The 26,391-nt window shown below is 40.1% G+C and overlaps 1 protein-coding gene across 1 annotated transcript in view; it reads right to left on the bottom strand.

The window, feature by feature from the left end:
- Positions 1-2,058: 2,058 nt before the first annotated feature.
- Positions 2,059-26,391, bottom strand: part of LOC128513397 (zinc fingers and homeoboxes protein 2-like) — a 49,771-nt gene continuing 25,438 nt past the window's right edge. Inside the window, exons 3-4 of the mRNA XM_053487153.1 lie at positions 4,070-7,122; positions 2,059-3,012 (exon numbers count right to left, since the gene is read on the bottom strand). Coding sequence (XP_053343128.1) covers positions 4,094-6,889 — 2,796 coding nt within the window. The 5' untranslated portion in view covers positions 6,890-7,122 and the 3' untranslated portion in view covers positions 2,059-3,012; positions 4,070-4,093. The remainder of the gene's footprint in view (positions 3,013-4,069; positions 7,123-26,391) is intronic.

Raw genomic sequence — 26,391 nt, 5'->3', positions numbered from 1 at the left:
AGCACTGCGAAACAGGGACTGGCTCGTCCATAAAGTATTAAGCAATGCACTCTGGATAAGCTGGGATTCTGGCGCGGGCTGCACTGTTACTCTCTGTACCGCACTGTAAATCTGCAAAAAATTTTCCTCCCACTGTTTGATTTCTGTATTCTGCCCCAGTAACCCCCCTCGTACCGCTACCAAATCGAAGGGCTTCGAAGTCGAAAAACTCGCCGGGAATTTGACATTCAAAATCAACTTTGATTCGTGTGCCAACGTTAATGTCTGCCAGGCACTTCGGTCCTATTTTTTATTTCCTTTCACATATTTTTTTTTTTTTTTTTTTGCTACAGCTTCCAATAAAATACCCAGGAGCATGTCACAACCATGATCATATACAAGTTTTCTCATGATGTCAACACTGGCTGACAAAAGTAATAGATAATCTCCTTTTAGATGTACATGAACAGAATTAACACTGCTAATCTGTAATATATATATATATATATATATATCTGTGATGGCTGGAAGTGAAGGCTGGGAGTGGATAAGAAAAAGCTCAACAAGTGCCAGCAGCGTCTCAGGAGGTTACACAATCCACATGGTCATCCATGCAGACTGCAGGCAAGCCGGGGAACAAAGCAGAAACAATTGGTTATTGTACAGGAAATGTCATTTATGTGCTCGTTTTAAGATTTAACCAACGTTTAAGCTGAACCATATCAGCGTCTAGTGCAGGTCTAGCTAAAATAAATCAATAAAATTATTTGCTTACAGAAAAGATCCGGAAAATCAACTAACCGAACCTGACTGAATGCCAACAGCAGTTACCGTTTAATGCTTATGGCTATAAATATGATACATTAATTAAAGTGGTTGTGTCGTTGTTTCACAGCAGCACTACGTGTTCTATTTTAAATTTCCTGTGGAGAAAATTAACACCAAAAATTTTTTTGACACTGTATTCTTTGTCATTTTTTTTTTTTTTTTAAACAGCTCCTTAATCAGATGCGTCAAGGCTAATATTGATGACATTGTGATTCGACAGCGAGGTTAGCACGAGGCCTCGCACCTTCAAGGACCAGGGTTCAATTCTCCCCTCGGGTCTGTGTGCATGGAGCATGTGTGTAGTTTGCATGTTTGCCCCGTGCTTAGTGGGTTTCCTCTGGGTACTCTGGTTTCTTCCCATAGTCCAAAGACATGCAAATTAGGCTAAATTGCCTGTAGTGTGTGCATTTGTGCCCTGCGATAGATTGGTACCTTTGTCCAAGTTGAAGCTTCCTGTGACCTTGTACACAGAATAAGCAGTATAGAAAATGATGTGTGTGTTTTAATTTGATTAACTGACATTTATTATATGATTTATCTCAAGCAACTTCTTAGAGGTTTTAAAGTATTAGAAATTGCTTAAAGTATTCCATAAACATATAATTGCTGTGTAACTTGTGTTGTTGGCTGTTTAAATACAAAGCGATTAATACATATATACATTTTTTCCCCGCCAGTGTTCAGCTTTACACTCCAGACCATTAGGGGGTGGTATTACACCAACCATACATGAAATCAAAGGATGAGAAAGAAGAAGCACTGACCTTGGGGAGAGGAAAAAAAAAATTGATAAACAACATCAGAAGACGTGTTACAGATGATGGTGACGGTTTAAACTTGGAAACCCAGAATCACTAAACAGCAGGCATTTTAAACATCTTTCAGCTCTGTCTTGGGACCTGATTCGGTTTACTAAATAATATATATATATGCGCTATTTAATGGGTTGACATCCAGGTTGAGGTCCACCAGTTGATGTTCAAGAAGATGCAAAACACAATCAGTAACATTAGATCAGGTTTCTGTCCTGAGACTCCACAGCTCTGTATACTGTAGTTCTATGGTTTCCTAACTACCAAAAACACCTATCACCTACTGTAGCTCATGATGTCCCCAAAATCAGGCTGAGAATTTCAGATTGAATTTCCAAGTGTCTCTGGAATAAAAAACCTTAAAAAACCTTTTTAACCTTTTGAGGTTAAAAAAAAACCCTTTGAACTTAAAAGAGGTACAACTTGTGCAAACCAAACGTTTTAGGTAGGCTGTGTTTTATTGGATTACAGCAGACAACATCTGTCTTTTGGAGAGTAGTAAGCAGGACCTTGGTATAAGTACAGTATTTCTAATATATGTGAAGCTGACATTACAGAAGCAGTAACTATGGAACGTGTAATCTGTTACCGGGTTAATTGTTTCTACAGTCGGAGTTGAACTATCACATATAAACGCTGGCGATTGAGAGTGTTTTATTCCTGTACAGGACAAAACAGATTTACAGATTCGTCCATTGGTGTGTTTAACAGCAAAGTGATTTCCTTTTTTCTTTTTGTTTGCAAAATATCACGCTGTAAGAACTGTAAATATAGCAAAAGCGACGGCAATAATTTTTTTTTTTTGTAATATCCAGAAAGTTTAACAGCACCTTGAAACAGTCAGTAAATGCACTGATTTGAAGAAGTCCCTCCAAAGACAAACTGTATTGAACGTCCGTTTTGATATATTGCCAATGTCTGTAGTGGTGCATGGTGTTGTTACAAAAAAATGTAGGACATGTCCACGGAAAAGACCAGCTAGAGCAAAATCTGGGGGCCACTCGCTCCCATTATAAAATGTAACAAAAGTTCCCGGCAAAATTGTACAAATCTGTAGCAGTACAGAAAAAAAAAATTATTTACAAGAACCTTTTTTTTTTTTCTTAAAGTGTAGTTATGCAGCAAATCCAGCTTTGGCACTCAATGGTCTTGATCTCCTCCATGCATTCGCTCTGTCCCTCACTGCTTCAAACTCCATGAAGCACCAAATAGTGTTTCAGAATGGCCGCTGCAGATCAGGACTCCGTCTGGTGCCGTGTGCTAGCTGGTGCAGTGGAAAAGGGCAAGAGCAAAATCATTGGTTCCAAAAATACATCTCAGAGTAGACCTCTCTCTTGTTCTTCTTTTCTTTTCATCCGTTTCTGTGCAAAATGACAGCGGCAGCAGTTCCTACCTGTGGAGAATTGGAACAAAGCCATCATTAGCGCTCTGACAGTATGAGTTACAGACTACACCAGACTGCTGATGAACCCCAAAAGGAATTTCATGCTGACTCTTGCGCTACCTGTATGAACGAACTCAAGCTGCTTGGGAGCCTTTAGTTACTCTGCCACATTAACAAGTAATGGGATCATCAAAGGATTTTAAAATTACTCTGCTACCAACTATTCTGCCGAGTTTGACATCTTGGTCTTTTTTTCTATGAATATTTATGTTTAGAATTATGAAAAAAAAAAGTTTTTTTTTTAACAAAAAATTGCCAATAATATCAAAATAACAAGAGCTATGTCTGTAGGCAATTCTAAAAATACTTGTCCAAGTCCAATTTTTAGGACAAACCACAAAAATTCAGCCTTCTTATCACTTTGAAAAAACTTTTTTTTTTTTACATAAATTGACAATTCATTGAATTACAAAATTACTTTGTTTCTTATTAACCCATCAACATTTAAACTAATGTAACATAAAGTGTAAAAATCTTCATGTAAATTAAATATGCATTTAATTTTGAAATATAAATTGATTACATTTTAAATTCTAATATAACTGGTAAGTTTATAATATAACAGCATCCTGGTTAATCAGAAGCTTAAAAAATTGCAATTCTGTGTCAAATCGTCCTGCTAAATGAACAAATGAAAATCAATGTGCCACCTGTAGCACAAAGTGCAAAGGAATCTACTTTTTAAGAACAGACATAATTAAAGCTACAACAAATATTTGTTCCGTCTGTACTGTGACAGCTCCTCTACCTCACTGACAGTATACCGGAGTTTACCATCAGCTCCACATTATTTGCATAGCAACATCTCAGTATGTCTCAATTCCCTGCTGCACAGCTTTGTTTTTCTTAACGGAACAACATCAAAGAGCCCAACCTGGGTTCCAGTCTTCTATTCCAAATCTCCATGGCAACAGCCAAATCCTTTGATGAGGAGTGGTCTATTGTGTCCCCTCGGTCTGTATAACCACCAGACCAGAAACGTACAAGAAAATTTGATCAAACTTACCCCCTTTTCTCCTGTTCTTGTGCCTTAATCCGTGTCTGAGACCAGCTCCCGTGACGCCATCTTAGTCCCGACTGCTTCTTCCACCCAGCCTCCACACTTCTCCCCGCTGCCTCCATTCTGACCTCTGTTTCTCCCCACTTCGGGCCCACGCTGGCCCAGTGAGTTGTTGAACCATTCTTTGATCTCTTGGCTGCTTAGTTTGGCGCACTCTGCTGTAGGCGTCTTCCGTTCCTGACTTGGCAGAGTGACACTGCAGGGCTGATCTGAGATCAGCCTGCCGTTCGACTCGCTGCTATTCAGCTTGTGGAACAGCTCTTTCCACTCTACGGTTCCACTGCGCAGAGCCAGACGGCTGTCTTTAAACCATCTGACAATGTCAGTACGAGCCAAACCTGTCTGTGCCTCCAGATAACTATATTCTTCAGGTGAAGGCCACCGTGTTTGGACAAAGACATCTTTAAGGAGGTTGAGAGACTTTCTATCCATAGGCACAGATGAGGAGGTGGGGGCAATGATGGGAGGCAGAGGGCGCATGGGTAGCCCACCTTGTTTGTAAACTCCATTAAGCAAAGCATGCTGGTGCTGTGAAAGCGATCTTCTCTCTGCAATGTCAGTCCTCTTGGACCCCATGGAATTTAGGAGGGCTTTTTCTAAGTTGTCTCGAAGGGCTCTTCTTTCTGAGAACCAGCTGTCAATCTCCTCTCTGGAGAGTCTTGTGGTGATTGCAATGTGGTCAACCTCATTATGTGATGGGAAACTATTTCTCTGAAAACTCTCTTCTAAAACCTTTAGCTGCTCAGCAGTTTTCCCCTTCAGTCTTTCCAGGAGAGGGAACTGGGTTGGGACTGTTTTAGGACGCTCCTTTGGAGCAAAGTTATCATTTAAGTGCCGTAAACCATTATGGGCCAGTGCACTCTGATCAGAAAACCATTTTTTACCATCCCCACAGGGGACTCTATTATTGCCATTCTGACTCTCTGTGGGTCGACTCTCTAAGCTTGTGGGCTTTTGCTCCACTGACAGCTCTAGTGGTTTACTCTCCAGAGAGAAAGTGGGAATCAAGGGTGGGGCAACAGGTGGGGCCCGAGCAGTCTGAATTATTGGTGGCCTCTTCACTTGGGAAGTCACCAATGGGGGCACCAAGGGTAAGCTTACATCAGTAGGTAAAGGTGATGGCTTGTCTTTAGAAATGACAGAAAAGACAGAAGCTTGATTTCTAATTTGCTGTGGAACTGTAGACCTCTTTAGATCAGGTGAGACTAGGGGAACCATAGATAGTCTATCTCTGGGTAAGAGAGGAGGGGGAGCCATGGGTATTTTATCTTTAGGGGGTGCCAGCGAAAATACCATTGGCATTTTTGCCTTGGGCAAAGCATAAGGGGCAACGACAGGTCGTTTCATGTCTGTTGAAATCAAAGGTGGGAGCATGGGTCTCTTACTGTCTGGGGGTACAGGAGGAGGAGCCATGGACAGTCTCTCTAGGGGAGGGACTGGTGGAGGAGCCATGCGTAGCTTTTCTTTGTGTTCATCTGTGGGAATCATGGGGCGCTTTACATCCTGGGCCACCACTGACACTCCCAAAGGTCGCTTGAGATTATGCATATTAGTTACTGTTGTCACAGTGACAGTCGCACAGGCACCAGAAGTTCCATTTGCAATGGTAGCAGATGACAGTGTGGACTGTCCAGTAATATGGCAGGACACTGCTGGTGCAATAGACTGGCTGGTGGCAACTGGTTCGCTCACAGGCGTAGGCAAAACGGTGAATGTGTGGTGAGCAGGAGGCATGCAGCCATTGAACATCTTCTTGCGGGCTTCTTCCACTTCTTCTGGTGACCAGGTGATGCCCTGTTTGAGCCGCTGTGTGGTGAACCACACCTTGATCTGCTCTTCAGGGTGCTTGGAAGCAGCAGTGAGCCAGGAGAGTTCTGCATGAGTCGGATAGGGGAATTTGTTGAAGGACGTAATGAGTGTAGTGTTGGTGTCCAATAACGGATTGTACTTGGTTGTGTTCAGAGGAACGGCAATTGTTGGAATGGAGCTCAGGTTGGGGGGTCGCTGCAGAAGAGGCATGACATGGGAGAGCCCCTCTAGCATCATGGGCTCAGGGATGATGATTGTTCCATTTACATTCACTGCAGTGATCTGATCCTTTAAGAGCAGATTATCTAAATTACTCTCTACCTCATTTCCATTATTAAAGATTGCATTTTCAATGTTCGGCATGGTTGATGAACACGAGGGTAAAAAATCTAAGGCATCATCATCATCATAATCATCATCTTGCATAAGCTTAGATTCTGGAGATTTTGGGTCATCCTCGTTTTCAATAGTTTGCTCTAGGACGGTTTGATTGTCAAGTTTAATCCGCTTGAACTTGAAATTGCTCTCTCCGGGATGCTCAGTTTCATTGTGTTCTGTGAGGGAGTCAAACTTCTTGGTGCTGAAGTTGCAGACAGCACACAGGTACAGAGGATTCAGAATGACGTTGGGATGCGTGGAGTACACATGCTCTTTGAAGTCGCTGAGATTCTGGGTAGAGAAGGAGCAGTACTTGCACTGGTAGCCCCTACTCTGTTGTTTCTGTGGGGTGGTGGATTTCTCCTCCATCTTCTCACCTGTACCTTCCACGTGGCTCTCTTCATCCTCATCAGCCACACGCTGTCTCGATTCTTGATGTATATCTAATGAAGGCTGCTGAGAGGAAGGTCTGTCCTCCACCAATTCGTCGTCCAAGATATCCGTTTCCATAGGGCCTCCCATTTCCACATCATTAACAGGGACCATGCAGGGAGTGAAGGACTTCCTTCGGCTGGACATGGTAAATGCACTGATATGGTTCAGGGCCAAGCCTGACAGAGGCGTTTGCAGGGTTTGCGAAGGAAGGGAGGAAGGGATCGAGGTGATCAGAGTGGATTCCCAACACAGGAGTGGGTCTCTGCAGTTCCTCAGTCCGCTCCGGAGTCGCCCAGCCTTGGCTCCGGAGTCCCCCGCTGATCGGGAACATCAGCTCCAGTGCAGAGCCTCATAGGACGTCATTACCCACAACTCACCTGTACACAGACAATAACAGAATGTTCAGAAAATTACAATAAGGCAAAGGAAAGGCAAAAAAAATTTGCTTTTACAGATACTGCTCAATAACTTGCAAGGCTGCTTTTTTCAAATTGATTTAACATAATTCATATGTTATTTATTAAATAAATATTGATTTGTTAACATTTACAGAATCTGTTAGGTGAAGAGATAAAGCAGTAAACAAAACAGGAATGGCAGACCAGAGCAGAAGAGGTCTGCGGGTTTGCTTGTGGGGTCCATAAGTTCAGGCATTCCAAAGAGCGAGCCAACACATCTCCCAGAATACAAGATTTATTAACAACATCAGATAAAAAGTAAAGGGGGCAAAAAAAGGAAAGAGGAACGTTACGAAAGAAAGTATGAACGAAGAAAAGAAAGAAAGTAATAACTGAAAGCAAAGTGCTAAAGAAAAGAAATAAAATCTATATAAACTGATTTCAGACACAAACAAATCAAGCCATGCAACTTTTCCATTACTTCAGGGTCTGAGGTTGATGAGTACCAGGAATTTTCACCGGCTAAATCCAGCCCTAAATGCTACATCACAAATCACCTCATCAGTCTATCTTTATAATGACTGAGCTTTTTTTTTTTTTTTTTTTCTGTCAAAGCTCACACGGAGCAACCATGGTATTTAAACTCGACACTAGGTGACGAATGAAGCATGGTCTTTTCAGCTTTGTGTTGACAAATCTTATGTGAACAGAATTTATGGATATTTTCAAATATGTGAATTGTATTGTCTGTAACAGATCAGAAACTTGTGTCAGAATAAACGTTGGATATCTGACACGGCTTTTTGCAACATGCAGTCTGTTGGCCTTCTTTCTTCGACAAAAACGCATTCGAAACAGAGATTTTTAACAATATTCGCCCGGTCCACAGTGAGCACAAAGGCCAGGCAATACACAAAGTGAAAAGATTTTAGACCTTAGACTGCCATCAAAAAGCATCATTAGGAACATCATTAGGAACATCTGTTTATTTTTATACAACAACAACATAAAACTAGACAACAGGTCAAAGTAGTGAAGACAGTGAATAACCAGTTTGTCGATTTTTATCAAGTCTCAGAGTATAATATAATACTTCTTGCACCAGTTGTGTTTAGTAAAAATCAATCCCACCACCAGGGAAAGTTACGGACACGTACATAAACTAGGATAACTCGCATAAGCATCTATTACTGAATATATTAATACTACAAACATGACAAAGCTGTCCAAGCAGAACTACATTCTCACTGTGGGGAAAATAAGTATTTGCGATTAAACATGTTTGTGTTGAAGTTGCTTTATGCGAGACGTTGCTTTTTGCGGGTTTTCCTAAACACAGCAGTTGCTGTGGACTTTTAACAATTAAAATCGATTGCCGTTTTCACAATCAAATTTCAATTGGCTTGAAATGCACAGGAAATCAAATGATCATAGACTATAATCGATGATCGTCCCGTCAATAGGGTGAAGACTTAAAAATCGAAAATGTCAGACTCAGATTTAGTGACTCTTCCTCCATCACCATTCCTCAGAAACCCTTAAAGCTGTTTTCCCTTAACAACTACACGTTTCAATTCTTCCTGACTACCACATGAACATTGATTTTCCGGCCTCCAGCTATTCAAGGCTCATTGAACAATCCCAAAAAGTGCCAGATGTGTCTTAAGATGGTGGTAATGTAAATGCATGTTACTCTTCAGGGCATCTACGTGTCTACACTGCACCAATTTTTTTTTTTTTTTAATATTGTGCAACAAATTTGATTGATGTATCTATGTGATAGATCTATCTATCTATCTATCTATCTATCTATCTCTCTGCAGTACGGCGTGTCTAAATCGATACCTCGGACCCTACGCTCGATATGCTGCTGTCATGTCGACCAAAAAAATATATATATAAATGTCAGGGTAAATTTTACCGTTCTGATCCTGATCGGGTTCATGTACATGCTCTTCTCTAAATTAAATAAACTGCTGCTCTCTTTTAGAGTATTAATATGTTAAAATATGAAGCCTGACTTCATATCCATGCTGTTGTTATGGCAACGGCAGAGCAGTGTGACCTCTGCGCTGCATATTAATGACTCCGCCTCTCTCTCAGGTGCTAATTAGAAACACACTCACAGCCGCCCAGCGGAGCGCAGACGGGTCCGTACGTGTGTGTGTGTGTGTGAGGGAAAGAGAGAGAGAGAGAGAGAGAGTGTGTGTGTTTAAGTGAGAGAAAGAGAGGGAGAGAGAGAGTAATGATCCGTTCCGGTTAGTGAGTGACGGGGGTACAGGCTGGCATCACCGAGGTGATGAGCCCATCGTAATGAAACATGCATGAGTCGTCTTCTGTCCCCGACTCACACTATGCACTCCTTAAAGACAGACACATGAAAAACACACACACACACACACAACATGTGTGTATATATATATATATATATATATACTGTATATATATATATATATATATATACAGTTTGCAATGCACCAGTATATTTATATATAATATTATGTCTATAAATAATATTATATATAATTTCTTTTTTTTATATAAAATATATCTCTTGTGCAATGCATTTCAAACTCTGAAATGACAACCAAGAGTGCTACTCGAGTCTCTTGTGCATGAATTGTAGTGGTTCAAACGTCCATTTGGCCCAAACGCTTTACTGTAGCTGTCAGAACCATGCCATTGCCATGGCAACTCATCCAGCCCATAAGTGAGCCAGTCTATGCGAAACTGACCGCTGCTGTCACTGATGAACTGTTACACACCAGTTTGTTTGGACAAGCTTGTATCGCTAATTATGAAGATCACAGTTAGACTGAAGAAGCCTGGGGGGAGGGGGGGGAGGGTTTGTATGGGGAATGCAGGGTGATTTAGAAATTTAGAAAATCAATGCTAAATGTTGGAACAGCTTGTACAGTGGTGACGTCCCCTACAGCACACAGGGGCGAGGAGCGCTAAAGGTTAATTAGTGTTACTTTTTTGCTAACGCGGAAAAGTTTTTTCACTGAATTCCGACAACAAACTTTTGCTAACGAGTTTATAGGCTAGGATTTTTTTTAATTTAATGAGAGTTTTTTTTTTTTTTGTTCCCCTCTTCCCTGGACTTGAAGTCTGAGAAATAAGGTTAAAAGAAAAAAAAAAGAAGAAAAAAAGATAAAAAAAACCAACACTTTCAACTGAGAATATAAACAAAATATCAGAAGTATTTGTACAGTTTATTAAATCGTGTTGTATGTTGTCACCTGTGTTACAGTAATACTTCATTTAGAAATATGAAACCTATGTGCATTATAAGCGTAAATAATAATAAAAAAAAAAACAGCATTTCGTCCCAATCCACACAAGCTTAATTTTCAACTAATTTTGCTTAAAAAGCTATTTTAAAAAATCAAAATTTTAGTTAACACTTTTAAACAACCTTGTTATATGACCACAGGACATTATGTGAATTTCTCATAGATCATGAAAGCAGGAAAAATAAGTATATATAATTTTTTTTCATTCCATTTTTAAGTAATAATAGCAAAAATACAAGGAGGACTGTTACTCATTTAAAAAGCAAAATGCAGTCGTTTTCAGCAAAGGGGAAAAAAAAGAATATTCCTTTTGATGGTTTAACACATATTTAAATGGAAAGGTAAAATAGATATTTTAGTTCGATTCATTGCCGAAAAATAAAGTTTAATTCAAGAGTTACAATGACTAAATGGCAGCACAATCATGAAATCATGCAGAGTTTATCACATGGATAAGAAAAGGCTTTAACAACGTTCCGACTCAAGCTTTAAAAGTTTGTCGTATGAGCAGTATGAATAGATGGTATGAATTATGAATTATATATTACAATGGCCTGAAAAAGGCAGCAGCATTCAAACCCAGCCATTAGAGCCAATATGATTTCAAAGCACATAGCGCTCAAATAGGCTCTTAATGGATTATGCTTCACTTGCATCAACTAAATAAGAAGCTGTAACTCAGGTAATAAATGTGTATATGCACAACACACACACACAAAAAAAATATATATATATATATCTTTACCGTTAGATCGGTCACCCATGCAGCAGGATGAAACTCCTGCAGTCTTTAGAGCACCGCTACTTTGCCAAAATTTCAAAAAGGAGGTATTTATTACTCTTGAAATGAAATACTGTACTAGCTAGAGATCAACTGGTATCCCCATGAGGATAATCATTCAAACAACTTGTGCAAAGCTATCGTTATTGCACAGCTCAGGCCGGATTTCAGCAAATTCAACACTCTGGCTATAGTTCAGCAAATATAGAACATTACAAGGTTTGTAGGAGATCACTTTATTTATGCACTGCCTGGCCAAAAAGAATCAAATCATGCACAATAATATTTAGTTAGAAACCCTCTATGCTTTGACTACGGCGCACATGTGGCATATGGATATGTTTTGATAACCGTATGCAACATCACAACATTCATTTCCATTCAGAGCTGCATTTATTTTTGCCTGCGCTCGTGTGTGAAAATGATTCCTCCCAGAACCACTCTTTCACAATTTGAGTTCTGGAATATGCCTGTGCAGACAGGGTGGAAAAAAACCCATAGGAGTGATAATCTGGTCATTCAGTACATTAAGGTCGTCAGCTGACTTTATTTCATTGTAGTGTAGCATTGCTGAGGCTAGACCCGAGCAACTGAAGTGTCTCCAGATCATAACACTGCCTCTTGTACTGTCAGTATGCACCATGTCCTACCATGATGTGTCCAGGGCTATGAAATAGGGTAAATCTCAACTTATCAGGGCGGTAAAGTGGAGTTGTGGTTAGCAAAAGTTCGATTCCCGCATCGGGTCTGTGTGCATGGACATTTCGCCATTTATCCATTTTTATCACATTAGACATCTCAGCAGTTGAGAGTTAAGAGCCTTGCCCAAGGGCCCGACAGTGACTAGTTAGTGGTGCCGGGGTTTAAACCTGGGACCTTCCGAACCATAGTTCAATGTCATAACCTTCTTGTGCTTAGTGAGTTTCATCCACATACTCCGCATATACGGTTTATTAGCGTTCCTGAATTGCCTATTGTGTGTATGTGGGATGGATTGGCACCCTGTCCAGTGTGTATGCCCTAAGTCCTCTAGGGTAGGCTCCAGGGGCCCCTCAACCCTGTAAACATGGTATACTGTACATCAGTACAACGTGGTATACTGATGAATGAATTAATAAACTCATGAGACCTTTTTCCGTTCCGTTGTTTTCTTTGCTTGATGCATGCTAATATCATGACCCAATAACTCCTTTTCCACGACTATGACAAACGTCACTTGACATGGATTATGAAGCTGCTTACCGTGGTAGTTAGGGTTAAAAGAATTGTTGCAAGCTGAAACATATTAATCACTGCAGTCATTATCCATTCAAAGGCTCTTAAGTATTTGCTTATTTAAATCCAAATAGACATTGTTTTTGGCCACGCAGTGTATAAATCACTTCTCTAAAAAGCAGCTTATGGAGAAGTTTTCATAAACCGATCTAGTCTGGGAAAAAAAAGGTCAATGATAAAAACATGTTTAATGACATTTGGATAGAGAGGTATGCATTTATTCTGCACTTCTCATCAAACAGATGTCTCATTTGTTCCAAGTCCATGGCACTAATCCAAAGAGCTAACATGAAACACCAGTACCAAACACAACGCAATCATTCAAAATTGCTGAGTCTTATTTATAGACACAATCATTAATGGTTAAACATTAAGAGGTAATAGTTATCATCATTCATGCTAGCTGCTTAAGCAGACCTGTATAAGCAAGAATTTGGCTGAACCTTGACGTTATTTAAATTCGAAAACTTCTGCCCTATTGTGTTGTATATAAATCAGTTTTTCTTTCACTATCTCTGCTGGTGATGTGTGTATGAAACATTTATTTGATATTGCTTTTACCCCGAGTCCACAAATCATTAAAACAGAAATATAATATTTTGATGCATCACCCTAGTAAGGATAAAAAAAGTATTGAGAGAGGGTGCAGGCGTGAGTGGGCAGGCAGATACGGCGCTCTCGAAATAAAAGAGAAAATACATTTCCAATAATGTTTAATGGAACGTTTTTAAGAGTCATGAACTGCAGAGATCCCGAAGGGCGCAACAGAAGAGCGTTTCGCCAAGAGATCGACATCTGTGCCCTGGAGTTTGGAAAGTAAAGCGGCTGTGTTGTCAGGGTGGGATCGGTGGCGTACCCGCATTCTCCACTCACTCCATCCCATGTCAGTCGTAATGACGGTGGCCGATCGTGGGCATCTATGAGCTCAGGCGTCCTTTAGCCTGCTTTGACATTAGGAACGATTGCTCTGTACTGTGCCGGAGTATGATTGCTCCATTCATTCCAGTCCCCCACTGACCATCTTTCATATTAGTTATACCGGGCCTCATGCAAGAAGCGACATACACACAAATTTTCATTTTTATTTATTTATTTTTTGTTGTACCCAGTCATTTCAACAATGCTGTTTTGCTCTTCTCAAGGTATGAGAAAATTTTATGGGTGGTCGAGAGCATTCTTACCAAGCTAAGAAAAAGAAGAAAAAATTCCTTTTTTCACAGTCGTTAAATCGTTTGTTTGATGCATGGAAACATAAGATTTTAAAACCGACAAACATAACATCAAATTTAGATTATTATATATTTTTTGAGAAAGTATTATGATTGGATCATTACTTTATCAGATAAAGAGACATTATTGGCCAATTAAGACTATTAAAAACCCTAGATGATCACGTGCGTTCGGTTTCTGAGCGGCTTACAGATTGCTCTTAGATGCTTCGGCCGTCCAGGGCTCACACGGAGAGTGCGTTTCTAGAGATCGCAAGGATTTGATGAGACGGTTGAATGGCTGCTGAGCTGTTTCGGATTGCCACGAGCACTCTGAAACACATCATTATGAAAAACACTACCCAGTACAACTGTTATATTTTTTAAAAAACATTATAAGACTCTAACAACAAAGGTGATGGGGGACAAGCCTTCACTCCATGTGCTATCAAACCACTTTCTTTTTTTTTTTTTTAACTTTGCTTCCCTCAGCTGACACGGCACTCACAGAATTACAGATCTTTGGCCATTGCTGCGTTTTTGATTTACGTGCGATGCCAGTGCTCACGCTCTGGAAGATCATGTGTTTGCTTTGTTCGAGTTGATTATAAAGTACTTTGAATTCTTTACGGCTGTAGTTCTTCTTGTTACTTTCTTTTGTGTCCTCTCTCCAGTTCTTGCTTCTGTTCTGCACACGGTACAACATGCATGTAGAGGCGCTACTACTTACTCACTGTCTATACTGCTTCTCTCGGAGACTTCGGGCATACGTTGGAGTACACCCTGGAGACGGTGCTAATCCATCACACACATCCACACACTATGGGCAATTTGAGAAACGCCAAATCTGGATGCTTTTGGAGGTAACCCTACTACCCAGAGGAAACCCACCAAGCACAGGGAGAACATGCAAACTTGGAAACATGCACACAGACCCGAGTCTTGAATCAAACCATCGACCCTGAAAGGTGCAAAGCGGCAGTGCTAACCAACAAGTCACCATTCTGCCCTGGGGTGCTAATAATTCTATGCTAATCCTAGGCATCTCCAGTGTAGGTTCAAGTGGGATTTATCATTCAACCCGGGAGATTGAGAAGGTTAACAAAAGTTTGGTGCATCCGGTGTAAAACCTGTGCCAAGTTGTGTGTGCGGATTAGATGGATCCCTCAATGGGAGCTACACCTGTCCCATGCAGAATGCGCATATTTAGGTTGCTATCTGCTAATATGTACAAGAAGGAAAAAGGAGAGGAAAGTCAATCTTTGCACTTGGCTTAATATAACTGATACTTCAAGGAAAAACGTGACCCTCTCATCTTCCTACTTTTTGTTGCTTTGATGATGCTAATGCATTCTAAAGAGAATTCCTCTTCCATGTTTTGGTTCAGTACCTGATTTGATATTCTTGATCCATGCTGCATGGATCCAGTACATTCTTGAACACGGTGCTGCACGGGTTTGGGTCCGTGCCCAAATCCCTAGCCTTAGAGTGTGTTACGCTGTCTGTACAGTATCTGCTACAGGAAAAGGTGAAGCAAGGATGGGGATTTGAGCAAACTGCGAGTAAACAGCCGCAGTAATTGTGAGATATAATTATTTTCAATACTGGAAGATTGTTGTTCATTATGACCGTGATCGTTTGATTTTCCCGAACCTAAACTAAATCATGAACTCTGCGGCATTTCGAACTCGCACACGGTTTGAACGTTACCCGCCGCCGTAGCGTACATCGCTACAGGCTGAAATCCTAACCTGAGGCTGATATGCAGTAAAGTTTTAGTTTTTTGTTTAGTTTTTTTCACTGTGCCTTTAATATTTCTCTTCATTATTTCTCAATCTGTCAAGCACATGACCATATGTGCCACCTCTGGCAGAAGGAAAGTGGAGCAAAGAAAAACTTGCAGGAGAGAAACCATACATGATTACACCACGTTAAAAAATGTTTTTCCCGTCTTCTAGCAATTAACCGCACATCCCTTCATTAAGCCTTACAGATATTCCAAAATTAAAAAATCATATGTTATTACCTGATGTCGTGACTAATCTTTTACGTGTGCAACTGACAACCACGATGTTGCAGCAAAGTGAGCCGGGCAAAACTTAGTATCGGCGGTTCACTCAGACGCCTCGCCACGTCTGCGGCACATCCGCGGCTCGTCTGCGGCTCGCGCAGCCGGTTTCTATGACAAGGTGATGAGTTCAGCGTTTAACGGCACTTCAGAGCGACGGCCTTGAGGGCAACCGGCATCTGACTGAGCTTAAAGGCAGTTTTACTGACGCATCACGAGATAAAACCCTGTGTGTGTGTGGAGGTTACGGATCAAGTGGAAGGAAAGAAAAGAAAAGAGAACGAGAGAATGACAGACAGAAAGAAGGGGAAAAAAAATTATAATAAAAAGGCAAGCGTGTTCCTCACGGCAGGATAACTGAATTTGAATAAGAGCAGAATTAATTTAAATCTTATCACAGAGGTCTTTAATACCTTATCAGTTCTGTAGAGACAATAGGCATAATCGCTTTAATACTCCAAACCACACAGCGAGAGAGAGAGAGAGAGAGAGAGATCAGGAGGAAGACGACGGGAAAAAGAAAGGGGAAGAAAAAGAGGGAAAGATCAACAGATAGATAGATAGATAGATAGAGAGATAGAGAGATAGATAGATAGATAGATAGATCAAGACATAAAGTAGAAGCAGACAGATCAAAAAAAAAAGAAAACGAGAGACTGTCAGACGGAGAAACAGAAAATGATATGGGGCAGGAATCAAGAGTGACAGCGATAGAGAGAAAAAGATGGAGAGATGTGCAGATAGACATCTCAAGAGGGGAAGAGATCAAAGGCAGAAGAAAAAGATACAGACTCAGGATGAAAAGACATGCAGATAGATAGATAGATGGATAGATAGATAGATGGATAGATAGATAGATAGATAGATAGATAGATAGATAGATAAATAGATAGATAGATAGATTAGGAGAAAGTGAAAAACTGGGAGGCAGATCAAGGAAATAAAATAGAGACAGACAGATCAAGAAAAGAATATGAGACAAGAGAGAGAGAGACCAAAAGATGGATAGAGGAAAAGATAGATGGATAGATGGATAGATAGATAGATGGATGGATAGATAGATAGATAGATAGATAGATAGATAGATAGATAGATAGATAGATAGATAGATAGATAGATTAGGAGACTAAAAAAACTGGGAGGCAGATCAAGGAAATAAAATAGAGATAGACAGATCAAAAAAAGAATATGAGACAAGAGAGAGAGAGACCAAAAGATGGATAGAGGAAAAAATATAGATAGATAGATAGATAGATAGATAGATAGATAGATAGATAGATAGATAGATCACTGCAGAAAGAGAAGGAGGCTGTAAGACAAAAAGAGACTGAGTGATAAGTCAAAAAAGGAGACAGAGAAAAAAATATAAAGAGACAGATAAAATCAAGAGAGGAAGTGATAGGAAATCAGATCGAGAAAGTGTAAAATCAAGAGACAGACAGATGGATAGAGGAAGAGAGGGAGAAAGACAGATTAAGAGACGGAGAAAAACAGACTGGCAGAAAAAGAAAGACAGGTCAAATTTAAGAGAGAGAGAGAGAGAGAGAGAGAATACAGTAATGTCTTGCATTCATTAAATGAAACACTTAAAGAAGAAGCACAACAGGTGCGCACACACACGTGCACACACACATGCGAGCACACACACACACACACACACACGCACACTCTACTCTGAATGAGTGTACAAATCCCTCTTGTGTGTGGAGGAGCAGTGACGCTGAGGCAGGACCGGAAGCCCGGCGCTGTGCGTCGCAGTTTTCTGCTCGGTAACGGAGCCTCATTAGAATAATCAGAGTCTAATGGCAGATTTGGGGTGAATCCCCTGACGAGAAGACTCGAGTGCAGAACGGGACACTCGACTAGTTGCCTTGGTAACCATCGGCAAACCTCTCGTGTGATTGGATCGGCGTCCTCTTCAGACGCCGAATAGAAAGCCACTCGAGATGAGCTCGCTGTTGATTATTGATCCGATTGATTAAACCCTGCAGATGGGGCTGTGTTTAAAATTCACGCAGAAAAAAAAAAAAAAAAAACGCAGAGATTTCAGCACGGCTGTGTAGATAATGAAGAAAAGCCTCCATATGAACAACGATGCTATGCTCCTCAATACAGCAAACACACACACACACACAAACACACACACATACACACACGCATACACACCCCTTCACTAACAGTGCAGTTTTGGTCCAGAGCTACCCAGGCTGTGCAGTGGCTCATTAGTCGTACATTAGGAGTGTAACAGCATTTACAGTGGTGAGATTACAGATGGCTGAAACACACAATCGAGCTGCTAACCAAAGTCTAAGCATTCTATCGTCTACTGTGATAGAACACACAAGCCATCATCATCATCATCATCATCATTTAACCATTCGTAGACATTCATGCATACACAATAACAGAATTGTTAGAAAGGTTACAGTATATATACAGCACTGTTCTGATTTTTAATACTCCATCCCGCAGGGGTTCGTGGTTTTTTATTACACCTGAATGGATATGTCACTGTTTTAATTTAGGAATATATTTAGTCTGTCCTGTGCAAAAGTCTTGAGCCACTCAAAAAATTCTTCTTCTTTGTCTTTCGGCTGTTCCCTTTCAGGGGTCGTCACAGCGAATCATCTGCCTCCATCTAACCCTATCCTCTGCATCCTCTTCTCTCACACCAACTGACTTCATGTCCTCTCTCACTGCATCCATAAATCTCCTCTCTGGTCTTCCTCTAGACCTCCTGCCTGGCAGTTCCAACCTCAGCATCCTTCTACCGATATATTCACAATCTCTCCTCTGAACATGCCCAAACCACCTCAATCTGGCCTCTCTGACTTTATCTCCAAAACATCCAACATGGGTTGTCCCTCTGATGAACTCATTCTTGATCCTATCCATCCTTGTCACTCCCAAAGAGAACCTCAACATCTTCAGCTGTGCTACCTCCAACTCTGCCTCCTGTCTTTTCTTCATCGCTGGTCTCACCACTGTCCTGTACACCTTTCCTTTCATTCTCGCTGATACTCTTTTATCGCACAACACACCTGACACTTGCCTGTATCCGCCTCTTTACCTCCTTTCCACACTCTCCGTTGCTCTGGATCTATCTATCTACAGTATCTATACACAAACCCACATATATACTGTACACACACACACACACACACACACACACACACATACATACATATGTATGTGTTATTTACTAATATACAGTATATGAAAATATAATCATAATAATAGGATAATGTTATTAATATTATATAAATATAATATATATCATACTATTTTTGAAGTGTGTATTTATATTAGTTTTTTGGCTGACCCCGTATTTATAAAACTCACTCACTCACTTACTCATACCGTTTAATCCTGTGTTCAGAGTCACGGGGGGCCAGGAGCCTCTCCCAGGAGACTTAGGGCATGAGGCGGGATACACCATGGACAGGGTGTCAATTCAGACACTAGCGGCAATTTGGAAACGCCAATTAGCCTAATCTGCATGTCTCTGGACTGTTGGAGGAAACCGGAGAACCCAGAGGAAACCCACCAAGCACAGGGGGAACATTACCAATTCTACTACAGTATACGTGTACAGTTTCACTTAACTGAATGTCCTTGAATTGAGTTAGTTTGAATTTACATTTAAATTCCTAGAATACTAAAGTGTTACGCAATACTGTAAATGATGCAGCAATAAGTTAATCATATGACATATGACACGACTTCACCGCAATAAAATCATATCTGATCTGTAGGAAACATTTGCAACATGGTACTTCAGTCATACTTTGCGGCGCTGATCCGAGCTCAGAGCTACAGCATTTCCTTTATACCTGGAAAGCTTTTCTATCCTATTTTTCTGTTGCATGACATACTCCTTAATGCTAGGGATTATGCTGCATTTTTTCTTTCCTTTTTTTTTTTTCTTTCCCCTAGCCACGGTTCTTTCAGATTCATTCGTTCAGCCAACTCATCTTTCCTGGTTTGTACGGTACAGTACGTGCTGCCGAGTTCAAATCATTAAATCACTTTACCTCAGATACTGGTTTAAATGTATACCTTAGTGCTGTTGAATTCTCCAATCTGATTGATCGTACAGAGTTGATCACGTCCGTACTATTATTACTGTATATTACTGTTTCTTTATGAGACAGTCTAATAACAACCAAATACACGTAAGAAAGGGAGACATTTTCAGTGATATGGGGGAATGGGAGGAGCCTCCAGTGTTAGTGGGTTTTTCAGAACAGGACTGTGAGATATTATACAAGGGATGTTCAGGTCCAACCATGACTTTCGATTGTGCAGAATAACAGAAAACAGTAAAAAAAATACCTTTATTTCTCTATATAATCCCCTGCTACACTAATACACTCATCCCAGTGTTTCACTAGTGCTTGGACACCATCAAGGTAGAACATTTTCTCAGTATGCTGGTACCATGATCAGACCGTCTGCTTCATGTCTGAAACTCTGGCCTCCCAGGAACTCCTCTATTAGCATTTCCAAAAAACTAATAATAACTCTCAGCCAAGTTATCCGTTGACTTTTAGGTATCGCTCTTCTCGCTAAATTTTCACCAGACGCGCCACCTCGGTTGTGATCAGCATTCACGAACGTATAGCCTTCTTTAAAATGTTCGCACCATTCAAATGTATTAGCAGGGAAAATATTTTCATCACTGTGCTTCATGAGTCTGCTGAATATGGTGTTCAGTTTTCCTATTTCATTCACGAGAAATTTCATCACGAGTCCCGGTTTGATGTGAACGCCACTCATAACTAGAAATGGACAAAGAATTGGACCTTGTTGGGTTTCCATTCTTGAATCGATGGCTGGGGCTTAAAGAAAATAAAACACTTTTTTGTCATGGGAAAAATCATCGACTTCTCTCTCGTCTCTTTCTCACTTTTATTCTTCCATCCTTTCCACCCTCGCTCTCACTGGACACACATGAAGTATCGATCTGTTTACACCGGGGCAGAGCGGTGTCTGCAGTGACGCTAAACAACAGCAGGAACTACAGCGGGGCAAAAGCGAGGGAAAGGATGATAAAAAAGAGAGTGCAAGAGAAAAGAGAGAGAGAGAGAGAGAGAGAGAGCGAGACAGAGACACTGTTGACTGTGGATTAAAGGACAGAGATAATAAACACAGAGGCGTCTGTGTGTATACGTCCAAGCCAGCACACAGCAGATGGTAAGATAGTGTAGGGGTGTCGTCTGCGGGAGTGTATTCATATTTCACTTCACCCTAACCGTCGAGGGGATTATTATTATTATTATTATTATTATTATTATATTCCTAAAAAAAAATCTGTCAAAGGAACCTGTTTCTCTGCCATTCGTTTTTTAATTATACTTCTGTGTAAACACAATTTGCTTTGCAATGAAATATGCATTTAATGCTGTCTCAGAAGAGTTAGAATGATGCTTCAGTAAACAAACAAACAAACAAACAAACAAACACACAAAAACTAAATAAATAAAAAAATTACAATTTACCTGATTATTTCAGATTTAGTTGTTTGATGAGAAGTGTAACAGCTGCTTCTCTTATGTTAACATAATAATAATAATAATAATAATAATAATAATAATAATAATAATAATTTTAGAAAAGACTTTATACACAAGGAAATTACAAAAAGTGTCATAAAAATAATGTAAAATTATTGTAATAAAATGTACAAGAATAAAATAAAAGTTAAGTTTAGACAGCAACATAAAACTTAGCAAAAAGAAATAAAGTAGATGATTTTAGAATATTATTAAGTATATTACTGGAATAAAAAAATAAAAATGACATATAAACAAACAAACAAATAATAATTTGCTGTTATTGATAAAATAATAATAATAATAATTATTATTATTATTATTATTATTATTATTATTATAATGAAAAATAGTGGATGAAATATGAGGAAACAAATCTCTTAATTAATTTTTAAAAATATTTCAATAGTATTTTTGTTATCACTGGTCTTTATTCCATTTTAATTTTGTGAGATATTTATTCTTCATATTTACACGAGCAATTTAAGAAAAAATATCTTAATTCTATATAAATAGGCTTTATTATGCATTAAATATGCTTGCAGTATGTGTTTACTCACTGCTTTAATTAAAAACAAGCAAACAAATACACAACAACAACAACAACAACAAAGACACAATGACACAATAAACCGCCTGGCAAAATAATAAATAAAAAGTTGTTGCTCATGATGCAGTCATATTATTGAGCTGCATCAAACAACGAAAACATCTAAGGAGACGTGAAATCACTGGAATTTGGTTAAGAACGAGCCAAGTCATTATTAAAACTTGGAAGACCCGGGCTGGACTGTTAACTCTGCAGGAAAATAAAATAAAAATCATGAATGGAGATCATTTAAATGTTTGTTAAAGTTTTTTTTAAGTTAGTTGAAGCATTTTTAAAAAGAGAAATCAGAGCGCACACACACACACACACACAATGTGATGAGAACTCAAAGGATGGGGACTGAACATCTCCATCTTCCATAAGAACACCACTAATTTGGGGAAAAAGGCTTTTGCAAGGAATCATAAAGATCAGACTTTGGAGCAATACTCATGTGGTCTGATGGTGGTGATGGGATGTGATATATTATGCATAGTGTCCACTGTACAAGCCTCTGGAGACTCAGCAACATTATGTGACGACCTGAATGTTCTATAATACATCTATTCAGTTTTTCTTCCCTGATGGATAAATTCTTGATTATAATGTAAAAACCATACTATAAATGCTCATAATGTTTAAGATTTTGTTGAAGCGTTTATCTACGGTGTAAAGTTTTGTTCATGTTTATACTGTAGATGCGCACAACAGTTGTCCCAAACCACATCAGCAAACATCTGGTTGAAGAAGGACATTTCATGGATCCAGATCACATCCAAAGCACTAGGGGTAAACACACGCACACACGCACACAAATCATGTCTTGATTGATCAGCGATAACAGTACTGCTTCAGGACGTGATCGTTACCCCCCCGGACACACGGAGCGACCTGAGTTTTTACACCTTTGAGTGTATTTCACTGAAGTGTACATTATTTTTCGATGAAGTGAGAACGAGTACTTGTGCATGACATTAATCTTGGGGTGGCAAAAGGCTCTGGGCTCGGCTAAACCACTTATTAAACGTGTGAAAGCATTCGAAAAAAAAAAAAGAAAAAAATGGAAAAAAAATATGATATATGCTGCCCTAACAAGTCAGTAGGTTTTGATTCATTTTCTACAACAGCAGCTCAGACAGTGTTTCCAGCTGCCATGCAAATCACCGGTTTCTATTAATGCTCTCGTTCTAATACGGTACCGTTTCTATAGTAACAGCTTACACATGTTCTTGTGTAGTAACAGTCCACATCTTAAAAAAAAAAGAAAAAAAAAATACGATGTTGGTATTTTACAAGGGAAAATGACTCATGGTGAGATTTCCTGTAAGGAAGGAGTCTCCAGTGAACGCTTTGTAGCAAATGGAGAGAGGAGTCGCGAGATAACGAGGGAACGGCTGCTTTGAAGCTGCTTTAACAAGAAATAACTTGTTTCGTGAGTGTTGCACAATATGGAATTTACATATAAGCTGATTGAAAAACCTATACTTGACGTCAAAAGAAAGTTACTTTGAACAGTTCTCGACTCGGTCTCATTGACAAACAATGAGGTCATGCTTTGCTTAAAGGACACCTATTAATAGGACAATAATAGGACACCTATTATTTAAAAATTTAGGTGTGTTTTGAAACAAACATAAGGAAAAATGAAACTGTTTTCTTATTATACCTTTTCCATTTACAGGGTTTAAACAAGCCCAATGGGTTTCTCCCCTAATGTGACCTCATAGAAGAAGGACCCCACCCCCAGCTTGTTGCTCAGCCATGCTGTTCTCTGCAAGGGCCTGACTCAGGTGTAGCTCATTTGCGTAAACAGCTTCAATTAGAACACACACATTTTGAAAGTATGAAAATAGTGGACCTTTAATCAATCAATTAATTCATTTATTCATTGTTTATACCACTAATCCTAGGTGCACAGGGTCACTTATCCAGGCTTATCCCAGACATACATAGGGCACAAGGCGGGGTACATCCTGATCGATCCATCACGGTGCACACACGCACACTACGAGCGATTTGAAAAGGCCGATTAGCCTAATCTGCATGTCTTTGGACTGTGTGGGAGGAAACCGGAGAACCCCGAGGAAACCCACCAAGCACAGGGAGAGCATGCAAACTCCATGCACACAGACCCAAGGTGCGAGGCGACACTGCCAAAACAGCTATGCCGCTAGAAATAGAAGACGAAATAAAAGCACTGGCGTGTTAGTGTAGCATAAGTGGAATAAAATGTATCAGGATGCATTAATAGGGAAATAACCAGGCGTAACTCTGCTTTGTGTCAGGCCACATCACTCCACATTGTCAGTTCTTTTCCCTGCTTTCCTCCAACAGCACAGGCTCAAGGGTCTTATTTCTTACTTATTGCAACATATACGACATAACAAGATCATGATCTGATATTGTGATAGGTTACATCATCATGTAATTGTTTGTCAGCAGTGTCAAGTTCTCACCGTTACTCACAGATGGAACGTTTAAAATCGAAATCTGTACCCATCCGATCTGTTTTTCTTTCCCTTTTTCTTTTTTTACTCAGTGTGTGTGTGTGTGTGTGTGTAGAAGCGGGAGTAAATTATGCTGCTTCTGCTCTTTTGCAGGTACTTTGACAGTAAAATTAAGTAAGGTTCAAGCATCACAATATCATGTTTTGACCGTTTCGTTCATTCCATGATACCAAAACATCACGAACACTAGCCAGCTCTCGCCTCGCCGTTACACTTTTAAGACCCGAACGCGACTTGGCGTCATTGATAATGTTATGATACTGCAATTAAACTTCTGTTTAAAAAAAAAATTGAAAAAAGGTCTGTGCTGCAGAAACCAACACTGGACTGGTGGATGCATTATTCCAACATTGTGAGGGAGGAAATCTGGACATCATCCAGCCCAAGAAACCACAAAAACATCAAAACACACACCTACACAATCTCTCACTCCCTCTCTCACACACACACACACACACACACACACACACGCATATACGTCATGGATACTCCAGCAGTTTAGTGAAAAGACACTCTCGCCATTAACACTGCATGTTTGTCTGTTTTTTTACTCCTGTAATGTTATAATCGATGACGCTTTTTTCCCCTTTTCTTTATCTACACCAGATATTTCTTGTTCCTCATATTGACCACCAGTAGTGAGACTCTTGCCACAGAATGTACGGCTGCTCTTCTCTGATTCATTTCTTGTTTAACAAATGTGTTTATCCGTCCACTGTGGTGTTACTGTGACACATGCACGCTGTGTAAATCTACACCGCCGCTGCAGTTCCACATGGCCACCTCGAGCGAAGCATCAATCACAAAAGCAGAGCTGCTAAACAATGGCATTCATTCAGGTAGTAATTACGCTGTTGCCTTGTTCATCCAGAGCATAAAGGGAGAAGGGTCGGGTGATACGGTCACAATTTAAAAAACGGAAAACTAATATTAATAGGTTTTATTTGAAGGCAACTAAAACGCTTCTTTTTTTTACGGTTTTTGTAATTTTTCCTCCAGCTATTCCAGCACGATCAAGAACAAATGTTTACTCGAGACGCCAGTTGCTCACAAAATACTTCATGGAAAGGAACAATAAGCTCTTGTGCCATATATATTTCCCATAAAATGCTAAAGCTGGTGTTACAGAAGAGTTTTTAAAATAGTATTTCAATCCATATTACGAGAAGGTGTTCGAATCAATCCGGGACTTTTGACTGCGCAGAATAACAAAACGGTGGCACGGTGGTGTAGTGGTTAGCACTGTACCCTTGCACCTCCAGCTTGGTGGGTTTCCTCCGGGTACTCCGGTTTCCTCACACAGTCCAGAGACTGGCGTTCCCAAATAGCCCGTAGTGTGTGAATGAGTGAGTGTATGTGTGTGTGTGCACTGCGATGGATTATCACCCTGTCCAAGGTGTACCCCACATTATGCCCTAAGTCTCCTGAGACAGGCTCCAGGTCCCTGTGACCCTAACTAGGATAAAGCAGTATAGACGATGAGTGAGTGAGTGAATAACAAAACACAGTTATAAGATCAAAAACTCACATTAATTTCCTAATTAATCCCCTGCTACACTAATGCACTTACCCCAGAGTTTCACAAGTGCTTGGACACCATGGAGCCATGATCTGACTATCTGTCTGATTTACATCTGAAAACCCTAACCTCCCAAAAACCAAACATGTGGAAATGCCTTGATACAGACAGATGCGTCTCTTCTGTAGTAATCCGTTGATTTTTGGACATCGGGTCTTCCGCTCGCTGAATGTTCACGGAAATGACTGCAATAGGCTCTGAGCCACCTCGATTGGGATCGTCATTCACAGACCAATGGCCTTCTTTAAGACGTTTGCACCATTGAAAGTTTTTAATGCAGCTAAGAGTCTGGGCATCGCTGGCTTAGTGGTAGGTTTCTCGCCTGCCGGTTCCCACCCAATGTCCAAACCTCAGCCACTGGATGCAGTGCCGATCCCAAACCCGTATATA

Source organism: Clarias gariepinus, chromosome 2 (assembly GCF_024256425.1).
Source record: "Clarias gariepinus isolate MV-2021 ecotype Netherlands chromosome 2, CGAR_prim_01v2, whole genome shotgun sequence".
Taxonomy (NCBI): Eukaryota; Metazoa; Chordata; class Actinopteri; order Siluriformes; family Clariidae; genus Clarias; species Clarias gariepinus.
The sequence above is the reverse complement of the archived record's forward strand: the minus strand, read 5'-3'. Positions and strand labels throughout refer to the sequence as shown.